General features: G+C 36.5%; 1 protein-coding gene and 1 long non-coding RNA gene across 14 annotated transcripts in view; one reads left to right on the forward strand and one right to left on the reverse strand.

Annotated features, from left to right (window-relative positions):
- smarcd3b (SWI/SNF related BAF chromatin remodeling complex subunit D3b) overlaps positions 1 to 21,488 on the reverse strand; it is a 50,537-nt gene that overhangs the window by 19,599 nt on the left and 9,450 nt on the right. For 7 of the 13 annotated variants that reach the window (XR_014533759.1, XM_083542001.1, XM_083542007.1 and 4 more), the window contains exon 2: positions 1,849 to 2,057. Coding sequence is in view for 12 of the 13 variants with exons in the window: in XM_083542001.1 (XP_083398127.1) it covers positions 1,849 to 2,057 (209 nt within the window). In the remaining variant the exon portion in view is untranslated. Of the gene's footprint in view, positions 1 to 1,848; positions 2,058 to 11,031; positions 12,874 to 21,488 lie in introns of those variants that run through there. The other 6 variants (XM_083541998.1, XM_083542005.1, XM_083541999.1 and 3 more) reach the window with 5 other exon arrangements.
- LOC310726469 lies at positions 412 to 5,309 on the forward strand. Its single transcript, XR_014533772.1, has 3 exons — positions 412 to 2,155; positions 2,843 to 3,033; positions 3,094 to 5,309. It is a non-coding gene; the product is annotated as an uncharacterized lncRNA (long non-coding RNA).

Here is a 21,488-nt window from a genome sequence, read left to right on the forward strand (position 1 = left end):
CATGGTGCACTGAAGCTGATTTAGGAGCTTGTGGGGACCCAGCAAGCACCTAATTCCCTTTTAATTGAATTCAAGTTTTTATATTGACATCTGTCTCTAGATATACTGTAACCAAAAAAAATGTCTTCATCTGCTGTGCTGTGCCATATCCTGTCAATTATCTTATGACTACTACAATTATAACTTCATGGATGTACACTCTGAATGTATTCGTTCTGTTGGTTATTATTTATATACTAACTAAAGCAGTACATATTGAATTCACCTCAGCGTTTTGGAACCTTGTAATTCAATACATTAGATAATGATATGAATAATTAACAATATGTTTGTGGGAGTTTTTGTACAAATAATCCATATAAATCCTAATCCATATAAAACCTAATTCTAAAGTGAATTTATTCCATTCTAAACAAATCACGGATGGGTAGGAAACAGTGAAGTAATTCTGAGGTTGCCACTGTGCATATGGGCTAGCATGAGTTAGAACGAAATGACTGCTGTCTCATACAGCTTCCAGTTCCCAATCATAAAACTGTGCTCATTTTCATTATTATAACAACAGTTTCAGTCAGTCGCTTTATTAAGAAGTGACTGCCTAAACGTCCGTGAGGCTGCGTGAAATGAGATGTGATTAAAAACTAAATAGTACTTGGACAAAACTGGATACTCTGCTAATGAAATATCTTCATGCTTCATACAAAATAAAAAAATAGAAGCTAAAAATATAAAAAAAAATCTAATTCCCACTTCCCTCCATGTTCTACGACTGGAAACGAAACACACACTCGTACACACAAAAAAACTAAACAAAACTATGAGCTAATTGGTAACAAATATAACCTTGTAGTACTTTATAAACTACTTTTTATATATGATTTTTGGCTAATTTAACAATCAACAATATATTTTAAATTGAAAGCACTATGCAAAAATTATTAATTTAAGTCCTTCTCATCACACATGCTGTCATGAAGCAGTTATGGCAGTTTCCACACTGAGACAAAGCATGCAAGCTACAGCCAACCCAGGAAATGGCATTGGAAATTTAGACATAATACATTTTTTTTTCTTAAAATCATAACTATGGCTTCGCTCGTCGTTTATACTGTTGGACCTGAGTGTTGTTATAAAATAGACCAGACTATTATGTCTACTCTGAGCGTACACATAGCTGCAAGCGACACTTAAATCCCAACATTCTATGCTCTGCCAGTACTTACTTGCTGTAAAAGTTCCAGATGCAATATCCCTGCCACGCCACCAGAGGGAACAACCACCTGAATATTGAGCTTGCCCAGGTCATAGGTCATTTCCTGTTTTGAGCATTCCTAAACTATGTTCACACTAACAACTTTGCAAAGTATTGTTAATCTCATGTTGCATACCAAGCTGTTTGTTTTTTTTGCTCTATGCATATCGACCTCGCTATTATCCCCTTCGTCCACGCTTCTAGGTTTCTTGTGTATTGGACTTGTTTTACTCGCTGACTGCTTTACTGTGTTTTGATGCTCTGCTTGTTTTCATTACCACGTTTTTGGATTACTCCACCTACACCACCTGCCTCTGCTGCATCATTACACTTGCATGGAAAATAAAGTGCTAATACTTACATATTTAACTGGGGTCTTGCTAACTAATTGCACAATTATTTCCAGGACAACCTGTGCAGACACCACATCGGTATTGGAATAAGCCTTCACTGACTAACTCCTGCAGTCACAGCAACAGCCTACAGTTTCAAGCCTACAATCACACTAGAAGTCATAGAGACATCTTACACTATGTTGTGTATTATGCCCATCTTATAGGTGTATTCAACTGAATAGTGGAAGTAATGACACTCACTTCCTGTTCCTGTTTTGTACCGCTTGCTGCTGCTGTTGCTGCTGCTGTTGTTGGATATGTTGTTGTGAGGGGGCAGGACGTTTGCGATTGGTCTCCATTGGTGGATTGGTGAGCCCAGGCCGAACAGTGGAGTTTCCATACGGTGGGCCTGGAGGACCCATTGGCGCCCCCTGATGGGGCATCCTTGGTCCTGATGGCATCCCGGGACGCTACAGGGAGGGGGGGGGGGGAATTTGTAATTAGAGACATTAAGGGAAATACAATTTATAGCATTTCTTCCTCAAAGAAAGCTAGCATTTTATATACCGTATTTTCCGGACTATAAGCCGCTACTTTTTCCCACGCTTTGAACCCTGCGGCTTAAACAATGAAGCGGCTAATTTATGGATTTTTCCTGGGTTTTTCCCGGTTTCACAAACTTCAAGCCAAAAAACTGAGCCCCATAACATTAGACCAATTAAATTGCCGAACGGGTTCAGGTGAACCAATGAAACTCTTTATATTAAATCAGATGCGCTCCCACTGAATCGGGCCGCACCACATCATAAATATGGATGATGCTCCTCTGACGTTTGACCTGCCACTCACTCAGACTGTCTACAGGAAATGCGAATCATTCGTCACGCTGAAAACAACCGGGCATGAAAAAACGGACTTCACCTGTGTTCTGAGCTGCACGGCATCGGGAGAAAAGCTTCACCGATGGTGATTTTTAAACGCACAACGATGCCAAAAGAAAAACAAGACAAGAAATTGTTGAGAAAGGAAGGAGGAAGACAGTGAACAATGACTTTCTTGGTAGGCTACTGTTTAGATATAAGTCGTGTAACAGACACTGTCTTTTGTTAAAGCCTGTGTAAAGTTCATTTGATTCAGTGTAGGCACCTGCGGCTTATAGATAGGTGCGGCGTATTTATGTTCAAAATAAAAATCTTTGTCAAATTCAGTGTGTGCGGCTGATATTTGGGTGCGCTTAATAGTCCAGAAATTACAGTAGCCATCTGTACAGTGTACAAACTAGAGACTGCAAGAGACTGCTGCCAAATCCCACACTGATCATGAAATACTACTGCTGATATATAAAATCATTGAATGGCCTCGTGCCATAGTGTCTGAGCAAATTTGTTTCCAGTGCATTATGATCCAGCATGCCTACACTATTCAAAAGGTGCAGGCTATTTGTTGGTACCTCAAATAGTATAGACTACAGCAGGGAGCAGCCATTTCTCTGCTACAATTGTTTAGGACTAGAGTTTTTTTGGACAGTTTAAGCGCTCATCAGTGAAGAGTTCACTGAACAGAACAGCTTAACAACATTAAAACTATAATAAATGGGCATTTGTTACCACCCAAATGAGGATAGGTTCCCTTCTGCATCTGGTTCCTTTTCAAGCATCGTTCCTCATACCATCTTTTCTGTGCCACTGTCACCACTGACTGGCTCATTAGGCATACACTTATAGGCACTAAACTTACAGACACAATAAAATTTTTAAATCTGTTTACTTCTGTAAAGCTGCATACATGATACATGATAAATTATGTGTATCAACATCAAATGTGTTTATGTAAAAAATAGCATTGTAGATATGTTAAATCCATTGTCCAGCATTTCTGTGAAATACCCCATGCCAATACTTAGTATCAGATTATTGATTGAACAATTTCATTTCTGACTCACAAAACTGCATTTATCAAAGTTTTCTGCAAATATAGTATAAGGTTAATTAACTATTCTTGTGTTGAGGAAATGATTCTTAGTGTTTGCTAACACTCCCCAAAGACAATAATGCATGAACTTGTAGCAGATACCAGTAAAAGGCAAATGTCTATCTGTAAAACAAAGCGTGTGCTGTTCCCCTGCACAGCTGAACCAATAAAGAACCAAGAGCCCTTACAAAGTAAAAAGGGTCTTAACACCAATCCACCTGTGTCAGCCACTCAACTAGAAACAGCTGGTGTTTGTGGGTCGGAGTAAATGTGTAAAACAGCCCACGTCTCAAAGGTTCTCTTTGTGCAATTGGATTTCATCTAAACTAATTCCATATATTTGTAAAGACAGAAAGTCTGAGGCAGGACTGACTTCCTTTAGAGCTATTCACTGTTCAAACTTAATTCTTGCATGGGATAAAATGACTACTTACAAGACGTGTATTGAATTTAAACCAGTCATTCAGTCAACCAAATCTTTTATTGACAGATTCCTATTAAAAAACCATTACCAGCAGCCCGTAGCCGTACATATTTGTGGGGTGTGATAACATCGATAAGGACATCAGCCAAAAAAAAAAAAAAAAAAGACAAATAATCATGCTTGACTTATATTATAGGCTGCTATCTAGTAAACTTTCAGGGTAAGCACGTAGCTGACTGTTAAGAGATGACAAGATGCAATCTTCCAGCATAGTTATTTTTCTCATCCTCTGCATGAGAAGCAAGGTTACCATAGTGCACATTTTTCTGATTTTCTGATGCATGGATGCTGTCAACTCCATAATCCCCCTTTTTCCTCTCTCAATCTTCACAATATATCTTAGACAACTGAACTGTGTTCATCATAGGCAGACCTACTCTTGTTTGATTTAATTCTGATTTTATCTTGGTGTATGTGCAGTATTTTTAAACTACTCTGAAGCTATGACCCTGTCATTACCTTACCTGTCCACTGCTCCTCTCTGAGGCAACCTGTTGCTGCCCGTGTTAAATTCTATCACCTATTGGTCACCTAAAATAAAATTTCAGTATCTAAACAGATGCGGTATATTGTGTCCTATGGACAGACCACTTTAAAAGCCTGTGAACTACTTACAGTCAAAATAACACTAGGTTTTTCATTAAACAAACTGTTGGAAAATGTTGAGTGACAACAACCAACCATAACATCGCAGCATTCGGAGTGTATATGATTAAAATTCAGTCATAATATTTACAAGAACGTAATAACAGGACCACATTCGAAAATACCATCTTAGGACCTCTTTGATTTCGAAGTACATCACCTCCAGCGAACCACAATATAGCCATGGAATCTCAAGTAGGCCATTAAAACAGAAAGTAACACCTCCTCCAATCAACCAACATTCACTAACATCTATTTTACCATTCAAGGCATTGCTTTGGTGCTACAAGGTGAAGGACTGTTGCTTTGACCCTGTGGCCTTAATGTGGGAAGGACTGTTCTGTTTAGCTATGCAGGAAGTGTTCCTATTGAACCCTGGGAGCGAAGGAATGTGCTCTGAATGTACGAGTGTCACCCTTATCTCCTGATCTTAATGCTTGGGTTTAGTGCTCGCTGTCATAGTGTTAGCATTTGGGGATGAAGGTGGGGCAGGTGGGCAATTGTCTACACTGAAGTGACAACAAGGTGACACGGGTGACACTTTTCACAGGAGCCGTTTCTTTGATGACACACCGGATCCTGTTCCCCTTCCATCTGTTTTAAAATGTGTTGCTTTGTGCCCGGTACTGTGTGTGGGTGAGTGTTTTTTCCTTTCTAGAATCTAGCAAGCTTCTGGATCATTGCAAAATAAGAGCAAATTAAGCAGGGAGGCTTGGAGATGCAGAGACAAACACTGTTGTTCAACTCTGACAGTAAACTGGACAAACACATAAAAAAATTTAAGCATTAACTTTAGACACATTTAATGCTCTGACATTCAGAAGATTTTCTAAATGGACATCCAGTTCTCATAGAATGCGGCAATGCTTTTGTAATTCCTCAAGGCGTTCGCATGGCAGTTCACTGTTACAAACGCAAATTATTACTTATTATAATTTTGTATTAGATGTTGAGGAGATCAGATGGTGAGAATATAGCTATGTTGGAGCTGTGCTTTGCATCAGCCTACTCCTTTTTTTGTTTCTGCACAATCTCGGTCCTTGCTGTCTGATCGGCAGCCAGTTGTTGCTGCCACTCAATGCTTTGGAACAGGTGCCTGACCATTCTGGTCTTTGCAGTGCTGCTTTTATTATCCGTTTCAAATAAAGATCAACAACCAGACTAAGTTAGGAATAATCCACCAGCTAGCTAAATGGAGCAAATAACAGTTCGGGACTCGTTGTCAAAAAAGAGTTGAGTCCCCCGCTTGGTGTCGACGTATTTCTGAACAATGAATGAAAAGGTTGTCAAAACAAACAGAAAACAAACCAACTATCAATTTCGTTCTAATAAAGTGGAGTGGTGGCAAACAGATAAACAAGCGTCCCTAAACTTAACTTAACTTGAACTTAAAGGTGCTCTTAAATAAGTACTCATTTTCACTACCTACCTATGTCTAATTGTTGACACAATAAGAAGAAGAAGAATCATAAAAATATTAATGACAATTATTTTCCATGATATACAGTGGAACCTCGATACTCGTGACTTTTAATTTGGGACTGGACTAAGAGTAACTCGCAAAAAATCTCGAAAGTTCGGAGTAACATTTCAAAAGTTTGTACTAATTTACAGAACAGTACATGTACAATTTCCCTTTGAAAAAGGAACCATCAAAAAAAGAGAGTCAAAACCTCGTAATTTTTTTGGTACTCGCGAGGGGTCATAGAACGAGTATTGAGGTTGCACTATATATCATTTTCCTCATACACATAATAATTATAATTAATTAATTATAGTAGTATAATATTCATATATTATAAAAATTATTATTATAGTAAAATCATTATAATTACCGTAGGTATTTGTAAATACGAGAGGTATGGTAAAAACAGATGACCACTGTACTGTTTGCACCAGGTTGCACACATGCACTTTATGTGGCAAGGGTTTTTCTTACTATTCATTGGCCCTGTGTTTTCTGTTTCTGTGAGTGTTGTTTTATGTTGTTTTGTGTAGCACCTGGGTCCTGGAGGAACGTTGTTTCATTTCACTGTGTACTGCATCAGCTATATATGGTTGAAATGACAATAAAAGCTTCTTGACTTGACTTGATTTGAGCAATCAGAGTGCAGGTTGCAATATGAAGTGGATGATTTTTGTACCATACATAAATAAATGTACTGGTAGAATGTTGTACATGAAAATATAAGACATTATATTTATATGTACATTTATATATAAGACATTTCCCGCATCTTTTGGAGCAAAAATTATTATAAGACACGGTCTTATTTTCGGGGAAATGCGAATCAACAAAATTCTCTAAGACACCAAAAGCAGTTCGTTTACACAACATATATGTGTATAACCATTTCTAGGACCTTTATCCTGAAAAGTATAGTGCGAGATCACACTAGTCTATGAGGTTCTTGCTAGAAAAAAGCTATACCAAATGAAGTGTGAGATTTGATTAGATTGAAGAAAAAAATAAAATAAAATAAATAAATAAATAAATAATAATAAATAAATAAATATATATATATATATATATATATATATATATATATATATATATATATATATATATATATATATATTTATATATAATGTTTCATATAGACATCCACTTTGTCTATGTCAGCACCAGTATCTCAGTATGTTATCCAATGGACAAATGTGTACAGTAGTGTGGCGACCTTCACTGCATGTGTGTTTGACTAAGTGCGCATTATGTCGGTTCTCATCATCATGCTTCATACAAGTGAAATGTGATCCGCCTTAATCTTCAGCTCCTAATGAAAATTGTGCTGTAATGCAGTTCCTGACAATCCACTTCTGAATACAAGTGCACTTATTTGCAAGGAGTTTAAATACATAATGCTCTGACATAAAGGGTTCTTTGTGGGTTCTTTAGATGGCTGATGGTTCTAAGTTTCTTAGTAGTTTCAATTGGAGCATTTTGTGAAAAGAAAATTCTCATTGTGAACCCTAAAAGTGTACCACTTGCACAGTCTTAAGCAAAGTGTCCTACAAGAACCTGTGTTACTGAGATGTTTTAATCGAATACAAATTCAAACCGGCGTTTCAAAAATCACTGAGAATGAAGTTTTCTCACTGGTTTGTTAGCGAGCCACAGTGTTTTGAGCTGTAGAAAGGCTGACAGCATTTGTGCCATCAATCAACTGAATGACAGACTACTGCAGTCTGCAATCCAGGCGATAAACAACTTCCAGCGTCTAGCATGGTCATGTCTCTCTCAGGTTCTTGTTTTTGTCATTATTCAAGAGCTGAGCTGATGGCTGGTTTAATGTACCTCCCAAGAACAAAAAAAGGTCCTCACTCATGTTGAGTTACATTTCTTTCTGTGCAAATGCCACAAACTGAGCAAATGGAACAAATGTCAAGCCTGAAATTCACGTGGGCCCAAGCTGAATGTTGCAATGGCACATATTGAGAAGAAAGAAAAAAAAAAACGACAGCCATTTACTGGCTGCTTTTTTACCTCTGATTCAGAGATGCTGAATTCTTGCTTCTCTAATAGGAATATGAACACCTTATTTGCAATAAACAGATAATGAGCTCTAAAATGAATGCAAATACAGGTATAAAAAGAAGTGTTGCTCACCAGAAAAGGTTCACAGAATATGTGTTTGTGACTACAGGAGAGCAAGAATGATGCTTGCAACAACACCGAAAAAAGGTTTTTACTTTCACATGTGCAAGTAGCCAGATTTAAATATCACAAAACAATTTATTTATTATTGCGACCATGAGCTGCCATTAACACTATGCAATTTGTCGAAGATGGCGTGGTTTACACTAGGGTGCTAGTATTAGGATTTGTTTTTTTTATATTGCAAGCAGACATAGAAAAAAGAACTGTGCAAGCAGGATTTAATAAAAAAAATGACAGGTATGGCAGTGATGGCATTTCTGTATTTATTTCTAGTGTTTCCAGGCGCATCTTCAATCAAATTTCCTGTTAATGTTTTTATCAGATATTAACATTTACAGCATTTAAAAAGCTGATAAAGACAGTGTGACAACCCTATATTATATGTACCAGGTCAAGTACAAGTCCAGAACTTTACACAAAATTAGTTTTAAAATGTATCGTCCTTTAGGCAAGAGATCAACCGAGAACGTGTTCAATAAGTTGCTTCACTTATGTACTCTCCCTAGACGTCATGCATCTAGTGGTTGAGTACACAACAGTCATGTGGCCCACAGTGCTTATGTAGTGCTAGGCTTTAGGTCGAAATGAATGGGAAAGCCTGCTACCACCAAAGTGAAATGACCCTCAGGTCATCTTTATTTATCCCCAAAGTTAAACAGTAAGGGCCGGTCTGTCATTAACCAACACACTGTTTGTATCTACTTTGAGACAGGGAAAGCAAGAGAACAATCATAAACGTTAGAAAACAACTCTGTCTGTCTGTCATGACTAATACTTTTTAGATAAATGATTTCCAACATCATCATGGCAAAACAAAGCAGTTGTGACAGGAGGAGAGTTTGGAATGAGAAATACTGAAAGATCAAACCAGCCATGAATACATAAATAAAACAACAACAACAAAAAAAAAAAAACAACGATCTACAAGCTGGCCTTTTATTCCCCTCGTTTTACACTGAAACCACATTATTACTGGATATGAGACATTTTTTCAGAATTTCACAAATAATAGAGCTAACAGGAACTAAACAAGCCACTCTTGTTCGATTCACACTAGATTCTTTTCAAATCTTCACTTCATTGTGAACCTTGATATGCACACTCTGTTCCTCACCTTGGAAACAAGGCTAAACCTCCACATTCTTCCAACTCCAAACATTTTCCTCCAAAGTGGAGATAACAACAATAGCGCTCCAGTGAATTTGGTTATACTCGTATGAATAGAGAAGGCTTCAGTATGCTGGTGTGATTATAGATCTCGGAAAGCAATAAAAAAAAAAACAAGTGCTTGTGAGATCTGGTACATATGGATGAAGATAAGTAGAGAGCTGAGATAAAGGTGAGAGGCGAAAGGTAGACAGCGAGCGCGAGAGCAGGAGAGGTGACGAGATGAGCGGAAACATTTGGTCAGGAAGAATGAGAGCCTTGTCAAGGTTAATTAGTCTGCGGAGACGTATGCAATTGTTTCCATCGTTCATCATCTAAACTCAGCTTCTAGTTTGCTTCTCTCTTCACTGCCTGCTGCCTACACACTCAATGGTTTTATTATCCATGCAGGGCCAGAGCTATATTACTATATTAGTATACTGGCTTGCAAAAAAAAGTAACAGCTTATTAAATAACACTGAAACTCAACCGAGTGGCTGAGGAGAGTTATATATATGCGCTTACTACAATAGAACCGCAACATTGATGGAAACAGACAACACAGAGATCTCAATACACACTACAATGTAATCTAAAAGCATCTAAAATCCAACCAAAAAAGGACAAATGAGTCCTATTCCTGGTCTTTTTAGCTGGTCTGGATGAATGAGTGGGTATTACAACTGCAGCCTGAATTAAACTAGACATATGCAAATAAAGAAATAGAAGGAACATGCTTTATAGTCATGCATTTCGCCTCCATACTTCTTACGTCAATTACAGAATGCTGATGTATTAAAGCTTTTATGTTTTGGAAGATCTGGTTTGGTGAAATTCATATATTTTATGTTCTCCTAGTCACAGTACAAGCGCATATGAGTTGTATTAGGTACATAACAAAAGCACACATTTCAGTGACTTTGAAGATCTTCTCTATTTCTTCTTCTGTATTTAATGCTACTTGCATTGAGGAAAGTAATGAAGTTCCAAGCCGAAACGTAACACAAGATATCTCGAAATGTGTCCGTTTCACTCTGCAGGACATGTTGAAATACATATTCCAGACGCCTGAATGTTATTCGTGCAGCCATTCATGTGGTCAGAGGAGTTAAAATAAGGTCGAGTCAACGTATACAGGCTGAAGGAAAGCGTTGTTCTGAATGGAAACACTCGTCATTATAGGCTCTGCATCCGTCCTTTATTGACTAAAGGCTAGCTCCAGCCTTTCCCCCTCCTTTTTTCACGGCTCTCTCTTACATTTCTGTACACAAACGCATGCTTGCCTCGCTCGTTTTCCTTCCCATTGACTTCCCTTTTTCTGTGCTTTAAAAAGAAAGAGCAGCGTGCAACTGGGAGCCTGAGGACTGGAAATAACCTTCACATTAACGGCTATCCCGGCTATTACACACATAAACGATTGGCGCTGCATTCTCACACACATGCACACACACACATGCGTATATATACACACACACACACACACACACACACACACACACACACACACACACACACACACACACACACACAGTGTACTCACCACTCCATGGACGAGGAACTCGAACAGTTTGCTCTTGGTGGCTTTGCGTGCCCCGCCAGCCGTCTCCTCCGAAGCCATTTCCCTACAGCTCCACTTTGCACTCCCTCGCTCTGCCTCTCTTCTGTCTCTCCTCCTATTTCTTTTGTCTTTCCCTCTCTTCCTCAGCTCTCTCTTCCTCTTCACCCTCTGTTCACCTCCTCGCCCCCCTCCCACCTCCCCCTCCTCCTCCTTCTCCCTTGCTCCTCACTTCCTTTGCTTTTTGCCCTCCTCTCCTTAACTCCTGCTCCTCTCAGTCTCTCCTCTTCTGTTAAGTTGGAACATGCGCTCTCTCTTCTCTCTCTCTCTCTCCCTCACTCTCTTTTACTCTCTCATACACAGACACACTGAAACACACACACATATACACACACACTCGTGTTTGGTTGAGTTGTCTTTCAGTGGCCCGGCTCATAGGGAATGTGGGGGGTTGAGAGTTGGGGGTCTTTCAGGGGGGCTCCTGCTGGCCCACCATGCCTACCACAAATACCCCCCCCTCCCACACACACACACACACAACCACCACCACCACCACACACACACACACACACACACACACACACACACACACACACACACACACACAGTCTATCTCACATACACATGCTATCACAGACTCCAGCAGCTGTTGCATTCCACCAGCTATGATAAGGAAACACTGCTATGGCGTTCTTTATCCCTATTCAGCTTCTTAAACACACACACCTCACAAACCCATGTTGTTCATTCAGTTTAATGCTTAACCCATTCACAGGCTGTTCATTTGATGGAAAACTATGAAAACCATAATCAACCTATATTATCCCCCCTCAACCCATATTTTGGATTCTTTTCATAAAGCAGTACATCTCAAAGCATTTCATTCCTCTTATAGAACAGCAGAATGTCAACTAAATTTGAACTCATATCACATAATTCATAAATGCCACTCAATTTATAAATACCATGAGACAAATGAGTTCCTGTTATTGCTTGTATTTTAGCAGGTACACATGGCCAAACTATTACCAGCTTCCCTTTTTTTTTTTCTCTGCCTGGGACAAACCACAGAAAGCAGTCCAAAAGCAGGAAACTCCAACTTGGAAATGCACTTCTGTACTTTCAAATGAGTCACGCTGATCAAAAAACAAACAGTTTAACAAAGATCAGCTTGTTGAATCTATAATTTCGTCTGCTCCTCAGACAACCTATAAAAATTTACATCAATATTTCATTTATAACGCTAATGTTATCACTACATTCGCTACACTGTTGCTCACAAAAGATGTTTTTTCCCACTTTGTTGCTTGACATGATGTAGAGTCCACCATAGTAGTCCTTGAGAATGTGCAGTTACTATAGAAACAATGAGGTATTAAAACGGCCACATTATTGTAAACCTTTTGTTTGAATTGCAGCTAAAACAAGTCAGAGTCAGAGCCATGTCATACCTGTAAGAGTCGTTAAAGTGTTCGGTGTTCAGTAACCTGTATCCTAATTTGCATAAGATGAGTGATTGACCAAATAATGAAATAGTTCCTGAATGTCTGGGGAACTTTTTTCTGCCGCAAAAATCGTCTTACACTCCGACACCCTTATTACACGTTGTAGATCAGTATGTAAAGCTGTTAGTGCTAGGACTGGTCTTCTTAACCATTTTGCAGTCAGCAACCTTTTTCAGGTTCAAACTTTCAAGATTTGCAGTTACACCACACAATGAAATTCTATGACCTCTATAAATCTTCCCAACGACCTCTGACATAATTCATAAAGAATATAAGGAAAACACAAGTCACAAATTACTAATGTAGAAAACTACAGCAGTGCAAATTGCAAGAAAGAATATATATATATATATATATATATATATATATATATATACATACACACACACACACACACACACACACACAACAGGAAAACACAAGTCACAAATTACTAATGTAGAAAACTACAGCAGTGCAAATTGCAAGAAAGAATATATATATATATATATATATATATATATATATATATATACATACACACACACACACACACACACACACACACAACAGGAAAACACAAGTCACAAATTACTAATGTAGAAAACTACAGCAGTGCAAATTGCAAGAAAGAATATATATATATATATATATATATATATATATATATATATATATATATATATATATATATATATATATATATATGTATATATATATATAAATATATATATATATATATATATATATATATATATATATATATATAAATATATATATACATACACACACACACACACACACACACACAATAATAATAATAATAATAATACAAATAAAATACGCTCAGCCCTTCACAAATGTGAATAACATCATGAAATAATACTAATGTCTTCCATGTTATCATTGCACACTGTTATTACTATCTTATTATTATTATTATTCCATGATGTTATTCAAATTTGTGAAGGGGTAAAAGTATTTTATGTGTATTATTATTATTATTATTATTATTATTATTATTATTATTATTATTATTATTGTGTGTGTTAAAACTCTTCAGATGTATTTCTTATAAACTTTTTTTTTTTTTTTTTTATAAAATCTTTATTTCTATATTAGATTCATTATTTATAAGTCATCAATATTTTGGCAATTGAATGTTCTCACTGGTCTTTCACTGAATTTTGCACGCTTTTTCTTATTTAATTCCGATTCTATTTGATTTTATTAAAAGACCCTCTTGTTTTTATGTTATGTGTGTTTGGATTCAACCCACTCAAATCTAATCACCAGACTGGTTCAAACCTAAAAAATAAATATAGTAACACGGTGGACTGAAATTTCAGCAGATTTATACACATTTTTTAATCGCAGATGCCCTAGCCTATATTGGCCTATATTGCCTATATTGACCCCATACGCAGAAATCATTAGAAAGAATGTAGCTATTTATAATTATTCAGGTAAGTGTTTTGTTTAATAGTATCAACCACATCTCCTTTCATTTTTTTTATGATACATTTTTTCTAAATGATACACGTGGTTTTGAGAAGCACCCAGTCAACGGAACTGGAGGTGGCATTTTGAGAGAATGGATGTGATCTGAAGTTGGAATGTGGAGTTGTTACTATTTAACACGTCTGTGGTAAAAGCTTTGCTTGTCTAAAGCACAGTGTTTCTGTTTCCCCAGTCCTGAATAACACCCATGTGGAACAGTATAATGAACAGAACTGAAGTATGAACTCTAAAGAACTGTCAGTGCTCAGCTTCAGTTTTTCATTGCTAAGTCGGTCATTACCTTGAATGTGACGACATTTTACAATCTTATTGCGCCCTTGACACCTCTCTGACTGGGCTGAATTATTCATGAGTGCATTTGAAATGGATTTCTGGTAGCTCTTTAACTGGTCTCACTCTCGGGTTAAACATCAACTTTAGGTGACATGCTATGTAATAAAATCAGTCGCAAGTAATGATGCAAGCATACAACTCAATGCATTTCACAAACTGTCATATTACTACTGTTACTATGTCACCATCTTCACATTGAGACCTATATCCTGTTATTCTAAATTTATCTGCCATATTATTAAGGACACTATTGCAGCCATTTTTTTACCCTTAAAATAATCAACCCTGTTTTGGTTTATACTAGACCTAGTAAAATGATCTTATACTGTACATATACAGTTACTGACTAGCCCATCTGTTGCTATACTCAATTTGTCAGCCCTTCTCAACTCCATCTGTTAATAGCAAGACAGCACCACTGAACAGATGTTATTTGGGTCTCAGTACATCAGTAAAACTATACTGTGTATGTATTAGATAGAACTGCATCAGGCACAGTCTGAGGCATAGCTGGGTTTTCTGCTTTTTTTTTTTTTTAGCAAAACATGGTGCTGGCTAAACAGCTACCATGCTAACTTAACACATATTTACTGTATACCACAGCTTCCATAACTCATAAAGGTCATGCTGTGATATTAGAAGGTAACCGATTAAGTTAGTAAAACAGCTATACACAATAACGGTTATACTGTCAGTTTTTTTTTGGTTTGTGAAGTTCATACAGTTCCAACTACCTGAAAATACGACAAAAAATACAGCGCCTTTTATTTTTGTGAATTAACGGCACCAAATACTCTGAAAAGTCAAAGCGGATAAAAATTGTTAACTAAACAATATGCAACAATTGTTTGGTATTTCATTAAATTTAGCATTTATCCAGACATATCTATAAGGATGTTCTTTTTACGTTGTGTCCTAATTTCAGCTGAGATGATTAATGTAAAAAAAGTCATTTAGTGGCTGCCAACTCGCGTTACAATCCTTTTACTAGTCTTAAAACGATGCAACGCTGTATTGTAGAATGTACTTTTTATTATATTTTAGGAACATCTTCCATAAGTCTATACTAACGCCTACAGACTCAAAATGTGACGTATAGTTATTAAATAATAAAACCTAATATATTTACTAAATATGACCATTTATGCCCAGTAGACATTCATATAACACAGGTAACATCCAGGGTCATGGTCACTGAGGAAAATTAATTAACTGGTCTGAAAGCGAGAGAATTGACTCAACAGCTCCATCTGTTGAGAAGAAATGACTTACAAGATGTGCAGACTCTGGCTGTAAAACAGGTATCAAATACAGATTTTTAAGATGCAGTCACTTATTGTGGAAGACTTGTATTATTGGAAGGTAAAACAAACTTTTTAAAATCTTTAAAGTGTAATTCATAAATACACAATTTATAAATATACAATATAAAGATTATATTTCATATGCTTAGTTTATTATATTAAGGTCGATAGATGTTAAAAATGTATATCGGCCAAATATTCTTGTACAAATGCTTATTTTCATGTCTTTTCTTTCTTTAATGAAGCTGTATAAATGTATCAATGCTATCTTTCATATAATAAAGTAATGCATTGCATAGGTAAATGTTCATAGATTATATAGCACATAACGACAAACAGTTACCTTGATTAGGACAGTTCCGTATTTTTGCATATATATATATATATATATATATATATATATATATATATATATATATATATATATATATATATATATATATATATATATATATATATATATATATATTCTGTATTTGATCTTATACCAATAGAAAGCTTTTTGAGTTCTATAAAGCTTTCTGATATATCAAATTAGCTGATACACAAGCTGCCTTGAGACCAACTCCTTCCAAAAGGACTGTCCGTGAATGAAATGTGCTGTGTGTCTTAGTACCCCCTGCTGGTGCCCTTCTGTCTCTCTCTCACCCATTGACTGGAAGGATGAGGGGGTGGGGATTTACAACCCAAGCTGCAGTGCTCCATCCATCCTACAGAGGTCTGTACATGAGCTAGTCTAATTCCCTTTTTTTTTTTTTAAACCTTTCCAATAAGACGATACCCTAAGGGCTATATTTAAGCAGCATGCTGTCAGCATCCTCTAATGATGATAAGATGATAACCAAGGAGGCAGCATAATCCATCCCGTCTAGATGTTAGTTGTGTTAGATATAATGAGAGCTCTAGACCACAGGTTCCCAACTCTTGACCCGCTTGCATGACTTCACTGTATCCTGCCACTGTTCTACTACCTTTTCGGGGAGGTGGTAGCTCAGTGTTTAAAGCATTGTACTTTTTTATCAGAAGGTCACGGGTTTAAATCCCACCACCATCAAGCTGCCACTGCTGACCCTTGAGAAAGGCCCTTAACCCGCCACTGCTCAGTTGTAAGTCGCTCTGGATGAGGGCGTCTGCTAAATGCCATAAATGTAAATGTTCCAATGGGACGCCGCATTGTGTTAAGGTGAATCCCCTGAAATGACGCAAGTTTCTATTTTCAGTTACAATGCACCATTGAAATACTGCTAATGATTTTATCGCCTTGTTTTAGAGATTTTAGAGTAATTTTTTTCCTCATATTTGCTCTTTTACCAAAACACTATGTAGATCATGTCAGAGGCTTTTCTTATTTTTTATTACTTTTTGGAACTGCCCCCTTCTAGGATAAAAAAAAATGCTGGTGAAAGTACTTTTAAGGATTCCCACAGGATTAGATGTAAAATGAGGTTGAAGGGGAAAATGGCAGCAGCCTTAAAGAGCATGTATTAACCAAAGCAATACTGATACTTTTATAATACATCATACATAATCATCACATATGCATTATGGCAAAGTGAAATTCTTACTTTGTATATCCCAGCTTATTAGGAACTGGGGTCAGAGAGCAGGTCAGTCATGATACAGCACCCCTAAAGTAAAGAGAGTTAAGGGCCTTGCTCAAGGGCCCAACAGTAGCAGGTAGGCAATGTGGGAGCTTGAACCACCGACCCTCCAATCAGTAGCCCAGAGACATAACCAATGACAAGTTAATATACAGTTAATAACTAGTTAATATATTTAAAAAAGCCCTTATTAAATGTTTAAAGCTAAATAAACATTACTATGCTGCACCTTGCTTAAATTACATTGCACCTAAGGAAATGAGGCGAGAAAATGGTTAATAGTGATAGAAATACAATTGACCAGACACCAGTATGACAATGGTAATTAATTATTTGATAGTAATATTTATAGCTATTTAACAAAACATTTTGTATTGTTGCTTTACAACATGCAGTCCCCTCAAAAAGTATTGGAACTAGGGAGGTGGAAGCTCAGTGTTTAAGGCATTGGACTTTGGATTGGAAGATGACAGGTATAAATCAGACCACCACTAAGCTGCCACTGCTGGGCCCTTGAGCAAGGCCCTTAACCCTCCCCTGCTCAGTTATGTCACTATGGATAAGGGCGTCTGCCAAATGCCATTAATGTAAATGTAAATGTGTCAGCATAGCCAGTTCTTAATATTTTGCTATAACTTTAACACATATGGATTGAAGTTTAAACGTTATATTTATAAATGACACTAGACCAGAATTTCAGCTTTCATTTATTAATATTTAAACATATTTAAAACATGCCACTTAATTTTTTAACTGAGCAAAAGATTAGGAACACCGAGTTCTAGAGTAAATTAAACAAGAATTTATTGTGGCTGCATATGAGAATTTACTCAATCTGGTGACCCACTAACATCACCGAAGTGTTTCTCTAATGAGATGCTTTTCTGAACTTGTACCACAGCTTTTTTTTGTTGTTTTGGGATAAAATGCTGTTGTTTTGTTTTGGTGACTGATTTGGCCAGTCTAAAACTTTTCACTTCTTCCTCTGATGAAGTACTTTTTGTATTCTTAGAGTGCATTTTACCTCAACGTCTCGCTGCATGATACATTTCTCCACACCTGTCAGTTACACGTTCCAACATTTATAATTGCTTGAGAGATGGGGCAACATTTTTTTTTTAACTCATCTGAATGTAGTTATCAAAAAATAAAAGCCTAAATTCAAAAAATTGTCTCTTTTGATTTCAAATTAAAATGCCTTCACTGTATAGCAAAGACAAATATTTTTCCTTTGCTATTCCACTGCTTTTGGAGGGGACTTTATACAGCATTGTGCAAAAGTCATAAGCAACATCTATTTAATGCTTCATTTTTCTTTTTCATTAATTTTGCAATAGTAATTACATGTTATAGACTTTTTAGACAAAAATTAGACCTGGCTGCTATATAGCTCCAAAAGAATATGCTTAGATTTTATCTATTTAAAAAAATAAATACATTTAAATATCCTGTTGAGATGAATAAAATATCTATCTAACTAGATAGACTAAATATTAAAACATTTTTTTATGAAACTTTATGAATTGTACTTGAGCTTACTCATACATTTGGGTACTTATTGTTTACAGCTTTATTATAATTTTTTATATTATTATAAATGAATTAGATTAATTTTTAAAGATATCTTTCCTTTACGTGCACCTACAACACAAATATGTTACACCTACACCTTTATTAACTAAACGCCCTTTCAAAGCAATGTAAGATTTTTCTGTCCTTCACTCGCTCTCAGTCTAATGCATCACCAGTGCTCTTTGACTGTTATATGATCAGCATCTCCCGAATCCACGTTTTTAAAGCTTTTGTTCATAGTGATGTATATTTCTATTTGAAAAACAAACAGTAACGTCTGCACACAAACAGGTACAAAAAATCCTTCAATCTGTGTGTTAAAAGGTCACCCTGAATCTTTATGGATTAACAATAAGTCACTACACTGACGCCATCCACCTCTATCGCGCTCTCTTTTGCTGCACCAGGGTGGATGAATGGGATATTGAGCGTTTCCGCTCGTAAAAATGGGTCAGCCACAGAGAAAGCCAGACAGTCTGTCTCAGAAGCGATCAACAAGCTGTGGTGAAAGTGGAACCCAGTCACCCCTCCCAACCCACACTGTATGGTGAGATCTGCAGCCCTTGCTTTCCACAACGCAGCTCTTATTGAAGTCAAGGCTTTAACGAAGCCGGGGGGAAATTATACTATGCTTTCAGTAGCTTGCTGTGAACAAATTGTGGGGCGTCGATTTAATTATTATTTTCCAAACTCTAAATGAAACGTCACATAATTATACATTAAAAAACGTCTCTCTTTTGTGCCATGTCTGGATCCAATGTTTAAAATGACTTACTGAAGCTATACCAGTAAGAATTCAGAGTAAATAAAGCTACAAAAGAATAAAATACTTTGAAGCACTGTGATGCTGTTTATACAGTCAGCTTCAGAAATATTGGAAGATTTTGTTGGTAATTAGCTTATTCATGATGCAAATATGAAAAAACCTGAAGTAATCCAGAATGATTCCAGTCAGCCACTGCACCTAAATGGATCACATCAAATAACTGTCTGCACCAGATTTATTCACATCTTAGTTTGGTCTAAATGTATTATTCCCTAAGTGTTTTTAATTTTTTTATTTTAACTGAAATCTGCACTTGCATTCGCTTCCTCTTCAACATCCTGACACTTTGGAAAATGATCAAAACATTTGAATGTAACTAATCTAAACAAATTTCACACAAACTGGCAACTCCAAATTGTTTACTAAACGAAATGTAACTATAGGCTCCAATTTATATTTTACACTAATTGAGCCAATTGAGTTTTTAGGAACTGTTTATGTGGTCATTCATGACTTTTATCAACAGGGGAAAATGACAGAATGCAAAAATAAAATGAGAGCAAAATTTGTTGACCTTTACGAACCATGCAGTGTTTATAAAAAATAGATATGTGCTACAAAAGTTAAAGTTTTATATACAAAAAGAACGAGTTTTCACACCATCTGGGATAAATCTGGGATTATTGTGCTTAAGAATCACTTTTGAGGATTTGCAGAACAAACAGAATTTAGCCTTCACCAAAAATACATATCTATTATAAGATACGACCTCCATGGCAAAAAAAACTCAATAAAATATATAGCTATTCTTAAAATGTGCTAAAAACTGTTATATAAACCCTTACATTTATCTAACCATAAACTTATGAACCTGGTGCTCTATAGATTCCTAGAACGTCTGAGTTCTGCAGTCAGGAAAGACCAAAAGAACCAGATTTGCTTTGACTCAAAGGCCCTGGGAACCTTGTAAGGCCACATGGTATCATGAACTACAAAGTAGCATGAGATTTTAAAATTAAAATCCGGCTTCCACTGCCAAGAAGCAATAACAGGGTTGTGGTTGGATCATTCAGGAGCACAGTGATCCAAAAGACACGTCCAAATCCGCAGAAAAAAATGGTTCAATGACCGCACAATCAAACTGCAGACATGGGCATTCCAGTTGCCTGACCTAAACCCCATTAAAAACCTGTGGGGTAGTTAAAGATGAGAGATGAACACAGAACTCTGATGAATGTGGAAAAATTCAATAACATTTTCCAATCTTTTTAAACATTACAGGAGGCGTTTGAGTGCAGTTGTGTGGAAAAAGGGTTTTTGTACAAAATAATGAAGCGGTGACAGTAATATAAATAAAAATAATTTTTTTTTTACCTCAATTTAAGGTTAGATTTCTCTCAAGTTACTTGTCAGAGTGAGCAAATTTACCTATTCTTTTGTTACCAGTGAATATTTGACAAAACAAATTTACAGCAAAAAAGCATTTCTATAAATGATTTAGAATATAAAATGAAAATTGTATATTATTGTATAAATAGAAGCATGCCAAACACAACAGTGGCAAGGAAAAGTGTGGCAATTATTTAGTTGACTAAATATGTATTCATATAAAGTTAAAACACCTATAAAATAATAAAAAATACTAGCAATACTACATATACCCAGGTATTACCTGATGCTTTCTGGTTACATAAGCAGCCTGTAAAAAAATCTGTACTGACGAAAGTTTCCAGGCCTACAAAGAACTGGCTTTTCTCTCAAGCTGCCAAAATATTCCAGGCCAGCTAAATACGGAAGTTTAGCATTGTCCACTTCTCTCTGAAAGGAACCTCTGACACAAAAGCCCAGACTGTTCAATGCA

Source organism: Silurus aristotelis, assembly GCF_946808225.1.
Source record: "Silurus aristotelis genome assembly, chromosome: 5".
NCBI classification, from domain to species: Eukaryota; Metazoa; Chordata; class Actinopteri; order Siluriformes; family Siluridae; genus Silurus; species Silurus aristotelis.